The 14,761-nt window shown below is 35.7% G+C and overlaps 3 protein-coding genes across 10 annotated transcripts in view; 1 reads left to right on the forward strand and 2 right to left on the reverse strand.

Moving 5' to 3' along the window:
* nan (transient receptor potential cation channel subfamily V member nanchung) overlaps positions 1-5,499 on the reverse strand; it is a 27,986-nt gene extending 22,487 nt beyond the window's left edge. For 2 of the 4 annotated variants that reach the window (XM_067352724.1, XM_067352725.1), the window contains exon 1: positions 3,163-3,611. The gene's annotated coding sequence lies outside the window, so the exon portion shown is untranslated. Of the gene's footprint in view, positions 1-3,162; positions 3,695-4,031 lie in introns of those variants that run through there. The other 2 variants (XM_012361989.2, XM_067352723.1) reach the window with 2 other exon arrangements.
* Positions 1-11,679, forward strand: part of LOC105669188 (tubulointerstitial nephritis antigen-like) — a 21,013-nt gene extending 9,334 nt beyond the window's left edge. For 2 of the 4 annotated variants that reach the window (XM_012361993.2, XM_012361992.2), the window contains exons 2-8: positions 8,140-8,435; positions 8,669-8,732; positions 8,816-9,014; positions 9,644-9,939; positions 10,247-10,446; positions 10,660-10,814; positions 11,046-11,679. In XM_012361993.2, the coding sequence (XP_012217416.1) occupies positions 8,141-8,435; positions 8,669-8,732; positions 8,816-9,014; positions 9,644-9,939; positions 10,247-10,446; positions 10,660-10,814; positions 11,046-11,174 (1,338 nt within the window). In that variant the 5' untranslated portion in view covers position 8,140 and the 3' untranslated portion in view covers positions 11,175-11,679. Of the gene's footprint in view, positions 1-3,844; positions 3,919-8,139; positions 8,436-8,668; positions 8,733-8,815; positions 9,015-9,643; positions 9,940-10,246; positions 10,447-10,659; positions 10,815-11,045 lie in introns of those variants that run through there. The other 2 variants (XR_010889600.1, XM_012361990.2) reach the window with 2 other exon arrangements.
* Positions 11,470-14,283, reverse strand: LOC105669190 (uncharacterized). 2 transcript variants are annotated; one of them, XM_067352749.1, is made up of 5 exons: positions 13,882-14,283; positions 13,274-13,458; positions 12,622-12,990; positions 12,104-12,350; positions 11,470-11,653 (listed from the first exon to the last, which is right to left on the reverse strand). In XM_067352749.1, the coding sequence occupies exons 1-4, from the start codon at positions 14,198-14,200 to the stop codon at positions 12,117-12,119; spliced, it is 1,107 nt and encodes a 368-aa protein (XP_067208850.1). In that variant the 5' UTR covers positions 14,201-14,283; the 3' UTR covers positions 11,470-11,653; positions 12,104-12,116. The 2 variants fall into 2 exon arrangements, with proteins under 2 accessions (XP_067208850.1, XP_012217420.1); XM_012361997.2 differs by having other exon boundaries at positions 11,470-12,350; positions 13,882-14,281.
* Between the last annotated feature and the right edge of the window lie 478 nt (positions 14,284-14,761).

The following is a 14,761-nucleotide window of genomic DNA, read 5'->3' on the forward strand; positions in this document are numbered from 1 at the left end:
CGTGATACCAGCGGCAAAGTATGGTGCCAGGCGTGTTTGCAATTTGCTGATAATCATCAGCTGGCACGCATAAGGCGTTAACGAGTGCCCCGTAACGATAATTGAACGATCATTGCGTCGCTATAACTACGATGACGAGTATGACGATCCATTAATCCACCATGCGCTAATGAAGTTTCTATATCGTCGAAATTAATCGTTTAAGCGTTTGAAGCATGAGTTTTGAATTTGCAATGATGAGAATTTCTAAGAGTTACGTGAAAACTTTCATGAGCAGGAGCCAGAGATCTTCTTACAATGTAACCGAATACGGAGCACACAGGCGCGAATTGTCATCGCTATATTTACTTGTGGTATATGCAACGCTGGCACTAATTGTCAATCGCGGTTTTGCATCTTAAGTTTCAACTCTGCCAAGATGGAGCAGTAGTCACGAGCTCTAGTAACATTCTGAAAAAAATTATTGAGAAAAAAATTGCATATCTTGTTTTATTTTACTTTTTACTTGTTTTACTTTTTTTTTTTTTATTGTTTAAGTATGTCGTGAGATGAAGATAATTTCTCATTTTGTCGGTGCATTTACGAGCATTATAGATTAATAGTTAATAGAATTGAGAAAATTTATCTATATACGGTAGTCTTCATCATTATAAACACGCGAATTGCTCTGACACACCGTGAAATCGGCATACTCACTTTATTGCTGGATATTAACCGAACACGTTTATTGCACCGTACTGCTATCGTAGGCGCCACCATTAAACATCTATTAAAGTAAAACGTGGCTATTAATCGTGTTCAATAAATTAGTTTACGATGGTGGAGGAGTTACGATGTTTGATAAATAGCTGCGGAACGAGATATATGTATCAGTCGCGTGGTTTTGGCGTTAAATTGCTTTCCCTAAAGTTTCGACAAATCCCTCTCGCATTTAGGGATGTTGAAATTTAATATTTTGATATTGTGGGATTTTAGAATATACTAATTATAATTTATAATTATAATTATATCAATTTTAGAATATACTAATTAAATTTCTAGTATCAAAATTGGTGATAACTAAAAAAATTGTTTGCAACGATAAATTAATGTAATAACATATGTATATTGCAGAAGTTACAAGCTATTCCAAAGTGAATGTTAAACTTTCCGCAGTATAAATGTAAACAACCTATAATACCGTGGAATTTGGGGCAACGGCGCGCATCCATCCGGTGCTCCTGTTTGGTATGACGTACACGTTATTTTTAGTATTAACAATTTATAAAGTTACGAATAACTGCGGTGCGCCGTGCAGTAAACACAGTTTAAAAAAAGCAGGAGAAAGATTCATAGCGCTAAAAAAAGAATATCAAAAGAATTTAAGGTTATTTATATTAAACCGAAATCTCAAAACAGACTTATCGCTATTTTATTTATGTGCTGTAATTTTTACTAATAATTAAATAAAAAAAGATTTATTATAATAATATAAAAACAGAGGTGTCTCACGCTAGTTGTTAATTGTTTACATTACAATCTTCTTATTAAATACATATGTTAATAATCTTTATATTGGTTAACTTAATTAAACGTTTCGATCAATATTTGATCATTCTTGGTAATTAAAATATAGTTGTAGAATATAATTTCTGTTTGAGGTCATGCTGTAAAATATGGAAAAAACAATCAAGTAAGCAAACAATGTATTGATCGAAACGTTTAATTAAGTTAACCAATATGAAGATTGTTAACATGTGTATTTAATAAGAAAACAACTAGCGTTAGGTACGACATGCTCTGTTTTTGTATTATTATTTCATACGTGCCTTTCTTCTTTTATTGAAGATTTATTATATTTCTTTTTTTTTTTTAAATTAATGTAACATATTTTTGAGCACATCTTTTTAATTTTTTTTCTAAAATTTGCTAATATGATCGGATATTGCGATAAATTCTTTAATTAGACAAATAAAAAATTACGTAAGGCGCAGTATGGGCGCGCGGAGTACATACGATGATTGCCGCATACATGCAGCGAGAACAATTTTCACGCGCAATTCCTCCGCAACTATGTATCTGTGACATTTACTGCACGTCGTTCCTTGTATTAATGACAGGTGGCATAAATCAACTGGCACGTGCCTCGATGTTGATGCAAGAAGAGTTTTGGCGCGATCGTTATCTCAGACGTGAGATCCTCTATTTGAGAGCGATGACCATTCGCGTGGGTTGAAAACTCTCGTGTAGAAACGCATTTCTTTAACGAAGCATTATGTTGGCAGCCAATAATAGCGTATATTTCTCTAACAATAATTGCTTTGTCAGCCTATAAATCGGGAACTTGAATCACTTTTTGCGCGTATTATTTCATGCCGCAAATGTTATTCGATTCGAGAAAAAGATCTAACAGATTTTTTTTCTAGGAAAAAATCAGTAGTGTAAGAATTCTGTTGTTCTGATTTGAGCCTGAACTGAACTCTATAGTTATTTATTTTGTCTATTTTATCTAACGGCGCAAAAAAGCGGCTTCTCGCAATATCGCTGTTGTCTGCCATAAAAAAAATAGCGGCGCGAATCATACGAGGATTTTTGAATTAAATCTTTCATATGCTTTTCATACGGCCCATAAAAATAAGCAGAGGCAGAATATAAAGGGGCTTTATACAACATCGTGTTTATTATTCCAATATCCCGCAGCGAAATGTCCGGACGTATTCAGAAATATCTACACGAAACGGTTTCGCTCATTCCGACATTTTCTTGGAGCGCGATTACCTTGCAAACATATCTGCAATCTCTCTAAAAATAGATGTACTAAAGTTAGTTCATTTATGGATTAAAAATAAAACAGTTTACGATGATACTTAGAATCTAGATATTGGAAATAAAAATTTTCCAATTTTTTTGAAATAGAAATATTAATTAATTTCTTCTTCAAAAGGCAGCATCTGCGATAAATTATCGCGCGTCGTCGAACCGGTTGTATGTGGTCGTATACGTCGGAACATTGATATCGTGTTATGTCATTGCGTTTAGTAACGCTACTTCATAGTCAGGCTGCTGCCAGAGATTAAAGAATATGCTCCGCCTTATGCAAATGTCGCAGATCTGTTTAGCATCAGGGAAACGCTCGCCAATACGAATTTTAAGTTTGGCTTTATCGACAAAAATTAACTGTACCTTCATCCGTGTGTTCTCTTCAATTTCGTCTGAAACAAAATTTGTAATGTAAAAATTGTAAGAAAGAGATAAAAATGGAAAAAAATGACGAGATATGCATATGTCGCACGGAAGCTTGAATAATAGAATACTTTCGAAAAGGAACAAAATGCAACGCACTTTGTCATTTAAATTTGCATACGTCGGCAAACGGCGAATCCTTCCTTTCTGTTTGGAAAGGGAGGACTTCTAGGATCATGAACACACACAAACTCGAAAGACAATTGTCAGCTGACGTATAATTTAAGCATCTGCACATAACCAAACGTTGTATCACCCGTGCGTGAATCATAAAATGGACTCGATGACAGGATACGTATGACTCCTTCGCATGACGAAAAACCGCATTTACCAAAGTAACATCCTTGATGACTTTCGACGTGAGGAAATGATGAGATACCGCGGTAAATTCACGTTTAACCGATGGCGTGGCGCGAGGGAGTAAAATATATATTCTGTCGCTGTAGTTGACGCGATGCTCGTGGAATTTAATCTATAATTATGATATAAAGGCCGCTAGCTAGCTAATTAAAGGCGCGCGTTGCATTTAATCACTACTGCGTCACTTGTACCGCCACGCGCAACTTGGCCGTAGCATGCTCTCTATCATCGCTGAGTTCATCGCTATCACTTCAGTATCGATCGAAAAACACATATGAGCGAGAGAAGTGATATAGGTCATGAATGGAAATTTTACCATTTCTCATGGAAATTGATGTGAGTGCCTTCGCTAATAACACGGTGTACGAAAGATATAATCTTAAAAAATAATTAGTTTGCTTTTTATATATTTTTAAATTTTTTACAAAAACTATAAAATTTCTACTTACATTAGTTTTCGAAATCACACATGCATTTTTCGAGTATTTATATTCTATAGAAATTATTTTGTTATCTGTGTTATTCGTGACACACAATAAGTCGTTCAGGCTAGTCCTTCCCTTTCTTCGAATTCGATTCTTCATCGAAAAGTCGGTCACAATTATAAGCTCGCCGATAAAGGTTACATAGCTTTCCGTTGACAGTATTCATTGAGCATAAATAAATCTCAGTTCTCTGACGTCACGCTCGTGCAAACACGATTAATCAATATTTAATAGCTTTATGATGTATTCGCGATATCCACTTTTGTAAATGTAAAGGTCTTCATGGTGATTATTAACGATATTGTATATCCTTTAATTGACAGAAAATATATGGCTACATTTATTTTGCTGATTATAATATCCTCGAGACGTTTATTCGAGACCTTCATTAATTTTACATTCAAGTCTTTTTAAATTTTTATATCGCGTAGAACAAGTGTAATCAATCGGGTAAAAAAATGTGACTAGTATAATTTGATTTTTATGCTAATTAAAGTTATTATCTTCGTCTCGTTTATAGTTAATGAATAAACAGTTATTACATAAATTCTATGCGAGTATGTGGTAAGAAAAAATATCAGAAGGAAAATAGGATAAATGTGTAATTGCGGAAACGATGTATGCCTTCTTATCCGCGTCGGTACCAGACAATGTTTCAATCACATCACGTACGTTTAATCACGGTCCGACAGAGACAGGAAGTAATTCGTGCGAATAATTAACGTTCATGCCGGTATCTATCCGACGTAGGTAGATAGAATCAAATCGGTTGCTGCATGAACTTACTGTTAATGGGACTAAGCAGGTCAAGAGCGCGTTATTATGCGATAATAGATACTGATAATCGACCAGTTAATTTTACGCGTTATGCGAATCGCGTTATCTAACACGCCTGTCACGCCTGCAGTCGGATTTTCGCGCGTATCAAATCATAATTAATTGGTAATAAAATAACTCTGCATAGGAGAAAGTTGTGATCGATTGGCAATGGCAGTGCAGTCCACTGTGAATCTAAAAGATCCAAGTAGAAATTATAAAAAATTTATTTTTTTGCAGTCTTAATAAAAAGATTGAACAAACTTTTTTTGTATAAAATGTGCATATATAAAAATATCTAATGTGTTAAAGATCACTTAAACAAAAAGCACTTCGAACTAAAGTAATAAAAATTTAGGATTATTTGACATAAAAAAGATGAAAGAATTTTTTTCTCTCTATTACGAATCAACTCGAATCTTAATAGAGAATTTATGGACGTCGGAGCAGAAAGTGGTAGTTAAAAATACACCATCTGTATTCTTTCCTGCGACGAAGGGACCTTAAATTGACTTTATCTTGAAGGCTAACTTTAAAGTGGACTCGTTGATTCGGAAGGCCTTAGAAACGGTCATTTTAACCTTGGTAATCGTAGAAATACCCCTGGAGTCATGCCAGTTCCTAAACAGCCGGTTAAACGAACTGTCCGTCTCCGTCAATGTGTCAACTCCACTTATAAAGGGGGCATGACCGTTCGACTAATTCTGCGTTATTCACGCGTAACAAAAATCTTAACAGTCTGGCCTAATTTAACGAGGATAGCGGGGAAACTTTTACGCGTGCCATTTGTATGCGCATCAACGTGGAGCATGCCAATGTCGCCTTATGCCGCAAATTGCGATGCTGCAAACATCGGCGTTAGGCAACATGGTGACTGATAATAGCGAAACACATCAAACTTCCCCGTAATGATGTAACGTCTGGACCGAGTCCAGAAACCGCTCCCACACGCGTCAGCTCGGATAGATGAGCCACACGCGAAGGCCGTTTTGCATTTCACTTTACGTCTTATTATCGATCATTCGTTCGGAACGCTCGTAAACACTTCTGCCGTTTCTCTCGCCGCTCTCGGAACCAGCTAACTGGTAGACTTTCCTCGTATTACTTTATCGTGACTGACACATGGTGCAAATTTGCGTGTCAATGAGACATTGCGCTGATAACGACGTTGAGGACGACAGAGCAGTGATTTTAAATTATTTCTCTGATAACGCGTTATCAGAGAAATAATTTTCGCTGCAAAGAGATGCAAGCGCCGGTTTATACGCTAAAGGAATTTAAAAGCGCAGATCCACTTCCAAATTCTTCTTTCCCAAATTCATACATCTATAAGTAAATTCTTGTTCTTGCCGAGTCAGTCCTTATTAGGACTTTCGTGGGATGCGACGCCTATGTCACGGGTCAATCGTCACCGATCCTGTGGACGCACCGAGACGTTGCGTCCATGAATGAGGGATTTATCTTGCCGGCGCTTAACTTGACTAGTTTTATGATCGTTTATTTTTGTGTTTTGCGCTAATTAGTATTATTTGCTCACGCCGGGACTTGATTGCGATAAGAGACATTAATCGTTTTAATAATTTTTTTATACGAATTTCTCGTTTTGGTGAATTACCGTTTATTACGCTGAATAGAATGTTGACAGTGCGAAGATGACTCGAGAACACTTTGTGGCGTTTCAGAGAAGACGGGTCAACCGAGCGACCTACTTATTTACGCATTCCCTGTGCGGAATATTTGCATTAATTGCTCGTTTTTCAATGAACGCGTCAGGCTTGTCCCCATGGAGAATCCACGATCGGAGACAATAGATCTTTTCGACCCTTTGTTCCCTTCTTTATATGCAGAAATAGCTCCTTTAGTTGCCAGTGCAGTTCTTGGAAGTAGACGTTGGACGAAGAACACGGGATGCGAAATACACATAATTGATTACAATTTCGCGCTTGGCGTGTTAAAAATATTTCTCAGATTAAATTGCTTCATATTTTATGCTTTTCTGATTAAGTCAAAATTGATTTTATTCAAACAAAGATTTTGTTTTTTAATATTTTTAATAAGATACGATGCCAATCGAACTCAAGTTTATCAAAATTTGTTCATTAATGAGTAAATATTGCCTTTTATGAAATGTTTCTTAAAAAAAAAAGTTTTACGCACTTGTGTGTATATTTATATTTGGCAAATATATGTACGTATTTAATATTAATGAAGTACCATCGGCTGGAAAATCGGTATCATTACGCAAGCATGCAGTCAGGAAGCTGAAATCACGATCCTCGTTCCAGTCTGGTAAATTCCATCAATATTATAATGCAACCGATTCGGGTGACACTCGTTTCAAAGTTACGTGATCCGTAATAGACGATGCATGGACCGATCGTTACGGGCGGCAAATGTTAAGCGCGTCGCCACTTGGAGAAGTGGTTGTTGATGAATGAAATGGTTCAATCAGAAACCGTTAAATCTTTTAGCTATTTTTTCTTGGCACTAATTAAATATTAATATTCTTTAATCTTTAATAATAATAATATGTGAATATAGTACAATAACAAAAATGAGAAATTAAATATTATACTTTTTATAATTTTGAAAGAATAGAAATGTTTACATTGTATATCTATGTCTATATCGCTGATTATATTAAACAGTGTATTGAATTTTATCCAAATTAAACTCATAGATTTGTTATTACTTGAACGACTTTTCGAGCAATGTACTGTGGAACAAAAGATCTAGAGATCGAGGAATGCCATTTGTTTGCCGATAAAATGCGAATATGTTGCACAAGTCTAAAAAGACTTATCATCTTCTGCAGAATGCCGCATGACAAATCGTGCGGCATTTAAACGGCCGACGCCTTGAAGCCGTTCCAAAGCAGACCGGATGACGCGTCTTGGCGGCCACAACATTGCAAACTCTTGGCAGCGTTATTGTTGTCAATTGCCAGCTGTTACCGAACCCTACATACTTACGCGTGAACGCACCTGGACGAGTTACGCGACTTACGGAATTGGTGCCATTTAAAGTTACACAAAATTAACAAAAGTAACAAACCACTAAAATTAAATAAAAAGATGAAAATTAAACTGATATTAAATTACGAAAAAGAATTAAGATTAAAACATAGATATAGAATTAAATTGATATAAAATTTGCTGTAATTATATATAACAAAAATATTTAAAAAAGAAAATAAACATATTGACAAAGCTGTAATATAAATCTACATTGATTAGCAATATAATGATTCTTTCAGGATGTGGACCGCACACTGCCAGAATTTAGTGTTCATCGCTTTTGTGTTCTTACCCTCTATCGCGAGAGGTATCCCGGATTACTCTGGACTGCCAGCGGGACCATACTGCGCTTCAAGGTATCCTGGAGGCGGCTGCTGCCCAGGACGACAGGATGAGTGCAGCGCGCCAATTCTCACGACGCTATGCTACTGCGACGATTTTTGCGATCGCACTCGCGAAGAGGACTGCTGTCCGGATTACTGGCACCATTGCAAAGGAAGGGCGAACGACACGGATCCGCCGGAGGAGATAAGAAGTACGTAATTTTATATAAAGTATATATAAATATACATTATTAATACATTAATATATTTACATAATGTACAATATTTATTATAATTAAATTTGATTTTTTCTAACTTCACATAGAGAAGAAAGGCCTGAAATTTTTGATCATAAAACTTGCGAAGAATTATCATATAATTATTTATATTCGTTTTATTAATATGTAATGCGTTATAATCTCTCTAAATTTTTATATTGATATAGGGTGTTTCTTCCATGGAAGAGAATATAATCATGGACAAACAGTACGAGTGAACTGTAACACATGGTAATACTTTGTTTTCCTTTTCAATATAGCAGCAAGAGGCTGTTGAGATAAAGCAGACCGTGTAAACTTGATTTATGTCACAGTAAATGCTCCTCGCTTGGTAAACGCGCCGAAATGCTCTGTGAAGAGACCCGATGCTTGATCGAGTCGGAATTGATGGAGCAGCTCAACCTGCAAGGATCCACTTTGGGATGGCAAGTGGGCAATTACTCCGAATTCTGGGGAAGGACACTTCGGGATGGTGTGGAACTTCGCCTAGGTACTCTCAACCCATCGCAATCCGTAAGTACTAAGAAATACTCTCTCTAACGGATAGTTTTAGAAATAGCTTTGCGTTCTGTATGTCTTTATGAATACAAAAAAGTGAAACGGATGTAAATTAAATTAGAAGTGCACGTTCGATAAATAATTAAAATTATGCAAATTTATGGAATATTTTTCTTGTAAATGCATTATTTGATATTCAAGAGAAGATAAATTTAAAGATTGCCGAAGGAAAGTTTTATATAAAAGGATTGCGCGATGAATTTATAAATGAGCACAGCTCGATAAATTCGAAGTAAAACAACCTTGTTCTTAAAACGTGATGGCTGTGTATAGATGCAAACTTACCTCGAAAGATTAGGTCAATTGCTGCGCTTGTGCAACTAGGGCTAAAGTTCCACGACTGAAGTAATCTCCTGTATTTTACTGCGAGGGTTTTATGAATAAGAAAGCGTATGAATGGCCGCGTTGCTTACAGGCTTACATTTGAAGCTCTTAAAATTTAAGTCTTAGGCCATAAACAATTTTCTCTTCAATTGCACAAAAAATTCTTGTTATTAAAAAAAACTTATTAACGCACACAAATAATGATATCTCGTGATAAATGGTCTTGGAATTATTTTTTTTTTTTTATTCATCTTTTGTAGGTATACAGAATGAACCCAGTGCGACGTATTTATAATCCAGATGCACTACCACGAGAATTCGACTCCAGAACACGTTGGTCACGCGATATATCCGGTATTCATGATCAAGGATGGTGCGGCGCGTCTTGGGCTGTGTCCACGGCCGACGTTGCGTCCGACAGATTCGCGATCATGAGCAAGGGCGCCGAAAACGTGGAGCTCAGTGCGCAGCACCTGCTTTCTTGCAACAAGAGAGGACAGCAAGGATGCAGAGGCGGATATCTCGATCGTGCCTGGCTCTTTATGAGGAGATCCGGGTAATATTCTATGATCATATTCATTTTTTTCTTTTTTTTTTTTTTTTTTTTTTTAATACATATATAGTGTAAATTTTAAAGAGATTTATTGTAATAAAAAACATAATAAGTTAGATCCCTTGTTGAATCTCTAGCATTAATAACATCTAAAAACTTATCTATGAAACTTTTAAACATATTGAATTATATTATTTGATGTTGAGACTAAATGCACCTTAAAATTATTATGCTATACAGAGACAAGCATACGTAAACTTGTAAATTTCTGATCAATGTGTGGTGCTAATGTATCATTCCGTTGTTCCAGACTGGTGGACAAAGAGTGCTATCCTTGGACCGGTAGGAATGATCAATGTAGATTACATAGGAGAACCGATCTAAAGACCGCTGGTTGCCGAAACTCACCAAACTCGTTGAGGACAGAATTATACAAGGTCGGACCGGCCTATCGTCTGGGTAACGAAACCGACATTATGCAGGAAATCCTGACCTCTGGACCTGTGCAAGGTAGCAATTAAAATTTAAACGGTCAAGTCTCTAAATAAGCATTTAAACTTATTATGTTGAACGTAAAAATATAATTTTGTATAGAAAATATTAATGAGGGGAAAAAGGCAATAAGAGTTAAACACGCGGGTACTACTACGCAAAAAACAATTCGTTATTCTCTTTGTATAATTTTAATAAGGCATTAATTAAAAAGTAACATCTGTCTTTTAGCTACTATGAGAGTCTATCAGGACTTTTTCGTTTACAAGAGTGGAGTGTATAAACATTCACAAAACGTGGAAAAGCACGATTTTGGTTATCATTCAGTCAGAATAATCGGTTGGGGCGAGGAACCATCTTATTACGGTGCATCGCTGAAATATTGGGTAAGTTTGCGCAATAGTTATGGTAACATTAGTACCGTATCTTAAAACAAAAAGAGATCCAAAAAGATTAAAGTGACACGAAATACAATTTTGAAATATATTGTATAATTATTGAATGATAATAATTATAATTTTCTAGATAAAATAAGAGTTTAAAAGTTGTCGCAAATTTTAGATTTTTTTGTAATTTTGATTAAATTGTAAGTAACGTAAACTTAATTCTTTTTTCAGCTGGTCGCGAATTCTTGGGGATACAACTGGGGAGAGAACGGACTTTTCAAGATCCAGAAGGGAACGAACGAATGCGAGATCGAGTCATACGTATTGGCGATATGGGCCAAGACACTGCCAAGCCAGTAAAAAATGAAAATACCAAAGTGTTAGAATATCCGATTGTCATAGCCATTGTTGGTGCATTTATTGAATCTCCGTCGTTGGCCTGTTGTTCTGCGCAATGATGCGATTGTCTCGGAGACGAAGATCTGTACTGGATACATGCTGTACTATACTGCACAAAGGTATGTGATTCAGTGCCTCTGTTTACTCCTTTATTACGTTGGATCGGCAGGATGAAAAGGGGGAAGGGAGGGGGGGGGGGACAAAATTGGGGAATAAATTGGGGAATTTACAAATATTTAATGCAAGTACGAGCATAGTCAGAAAAGTATCGTTATTATTTTCTCATTATTTGTAGACAATAATAATCATTTTACATAGAAATGCGCGCTTTCTAAACGTGTTCAAATTTAATTATTCATATATTACACAAAAGTCATGTTTCACACATAATGTTATGTGTCGATGACTTTAACGTGTAAAAAGTACTAAGTGCCAAGCATCTGAAATAAATTTTGTAAGTACGTCATCATTCTTTTCCATTTTTTTAAATATTTAAGGTAAGTAAAACGTTTTGTATTCTCAACATATTCTACTTAAAAATAAGTTAACATGCACATTTGATATGTGTGAGAATGTGTTCATATTGTTCCCGCAAAGTAAATGGCAGTGTAGTAGTGTATGGGAGTACTATAGCTGGTTTATAGCGTGATACTATTAATTATGCTAACAATAGTTTACAATTTGTAATACGTTGACATAATTTATAGAACGTCGATTTTGTACACGTTGAAATAGTGCAAGATAGACGATAGATAGATTAAAAAATTTTTTTTAACGATTGACGAAAATAAATATACATATATCAAATATGGTATATGTTATACACGCGGTATCAGGCACTCGAGGAATAATTGTGCACGTTGCATCACTAATAGAAGGAACTCCCTTACGATGATTTCACCATTAGACTACGACGCTTCGTCTGTTGCTCTTGCAATTTGGACTATACACCTCTAATTTATCCCGCGGTGTATTCATCGCGGAATAATCGATGGGGAATGGTATAGTGTTACCGCGGATTATGCAAGAATCTGTCATCCCTAGGAAATGCTCTCCCGGGCCGAATGGTCCGCGTCCGAACAGGAAATTTGCGAACACTAACTGATATTGTATCCAACCCAGAGGATGATCTCCATTCTGGAAGAAATTTTTTATCATCATCGAGTATTAGATTAATTTTTCAAAACAGGTAAGAATTGAGAAACTTATAAATTTATTAATTTTTAATTCAATTTCAGAAATTAAAAATAATTGTATTTTAAAATTATTAAATCTTTTCTGCATTTCTATTTATTTATTTAAATTTTCACAGAAATTAATTAAAAATGTTAAGAGTAATAAATATGTAACTCTAACAAAAAAGTGCTCATAGAAAATAATATCTGTTTTATGAAGTGGATTAACTTACCGAAGTCATCGAGTCATACGCGATGTCTAAGCACTTGTTTATTCTGTCGGTGTCCAAGCCGACCACGGTTCCGTAAAACGCAGCGAGTTCCTTCTTGCTGATCATTCCACTTCCAGAACTGTTTATCGCAAGAAAGAACACTCTAGGCATAACTTTGATCCAAAACGGCATGTCATTGTAACTGGCACCATCCGGCGGTGCAACAATCTGCGCCCACCAGGACAACCAGTCGTCAAGATCAACCTTTTTATCTGTTTCCATAGGTCCCTTCTTATCCTGCAGGATTAATCCGGCAAATCCATTTTCGATTTCCAGTAATCTCAAATATTCCGGACCGTTCCACGACCAATCCGCAAATCGCCTCAAACGCTTTTCGAATAAAAATAATTGTATTATTTATCTATCTAAAATTTTTAATTATTTATTTTTATGCTTTTCAGATTTATCAATAGATATCTACAATTTTTAGATACACATTAGGTTTTATGCATAATTTAGCACAATGTTGTGTAATTATTTTTGCATGATATAAATTTTTAAATATTTTTTTTTATTTAGAAGCGCAGAAAAGAAAAATATAATGACTGAACAAGCTGAATTTTACATTACTTTTACTAAAATGATAGAAAAATCGAATTTTTCAAGATTTTACCTCCGAGAGAAATGAAAAATCCTTCCTACTGATGTAACCGTCTCTATCATGGTCTAAGAGATATGTAAAAAAGTGAGAGAATTTATCACGTTGTATAGATGCTAAGGCCTCTGAACTTCCAGCTTTGCCTAGCTCATTCATAGCGGACAAACTGTCGTCACTTGGGAATCGGCTCACCCACGTCGCTATTAAATTTAACAATAATAAATCACGATTAAATAATAATAATATTGTTATTCTTCCAGAATAATAAAAATTCGTTAATAATTATGATTCATTACTCATATATGAATCAATTAATCAATAATTTTAAATATGTATTATTCATTAATTTCAGCGAGTACACAACTCTCCATGCTATTAATGTGCAAACACGGACCTTGCGTCAATGGTCACAATTCCATATTGTTGGAAATAAACATACAAAATTTATTTTAATTCTGTATATATCGAAATTATATTGATTATCGTTTTTGCGTTTACTTAAACATTTCATAATTTAATACTTCTACAGGACATTATTTTGAAAACAAGTATGTTCCGAATAATTAATAATATAATAATTAATTTAATGCAGTTTCTAAATGAAAAAGTTCTCAATTACTCACTCCAGACGTGCACGCTCCAGCTGGGTTGTTCCAGTTCGGGGATGGCGACGGGCGCGACAGCAAGCTCGTCGATGTTGCTGCTGGTTGTTCTCCATCTCTTCAGCAGGTCTTTGGTACGATCGCGTGTTCGGTCGCACGCCTGCCGCCAATTAGTGATGAATTTGCGCGGCACTTTGAGTGCATTGCCGTCGTCCAAGCTGACTTCCTGGCTGCCAAGCGAGCTACGTTGACTCTTGTCGGCAGGTTCGCCACCGCTCGACGTGCCGTCATTCTCCGGATAGTAAATTGGATCCTTTATGCTGCCCGAACGACTCTCCATGATGGACTACCTAGCCAGTGTCATGCCTAAGCTGGCTTGACGCGGCTCGCGTATATTTCAGGGGGACTCTCCTGAAAATAATCAATTCCGCTGTCCGGAGAGGTCACCGGGTCGCTCGATATTGCGACCGCGCCGTTTTGTCGCCACGGAATCTTCACCGTGCAATCAGATGCAATGATAGATATGTCCTTTCCAGCTGGACTTGCTTCTACCTAACTCTTTTTCTTTTTTCTTTTCTCTTCAATATTCAAGTTAATTACACATATATATTATATTTATTTTATTTGGCGTACAGGAGACATCTAAAAAACGAAGTAGAATATGTTGTCAAAGATGCAGTAAATTCATAGGATTCACATAATGGATATCTAATGACTATATCATGAGAAGGCAATTGGTTATTTTCTATTTTTTTATTTGTCTTTTCTGTTTTATTTTTCTTGTTTACTTTTCTTTTCTATGTTTCAATGAAATATATGTAGATCAATGTTATTAAAAAATCTAAAAATAGTGTAATGATTTATTTTGTACGATATAGTAATAATGAAGAAAGAAGTATAT

This window comes from Linepithema humile, chromosome 4, assembly GCF_040581485.1.
Source record: "Linepithema humile isolate Giens D197 chromosome 4, Lhum_UNIL_v1.0, whole genome shotgun sequence".
In the NCBI taxonomy this organism is placed as follows: Eukaryota; Metazoa; Arthropoda; class Insecta; order Hymenoptera; family Formicidae; genus Linepithema; species Linepithema humile.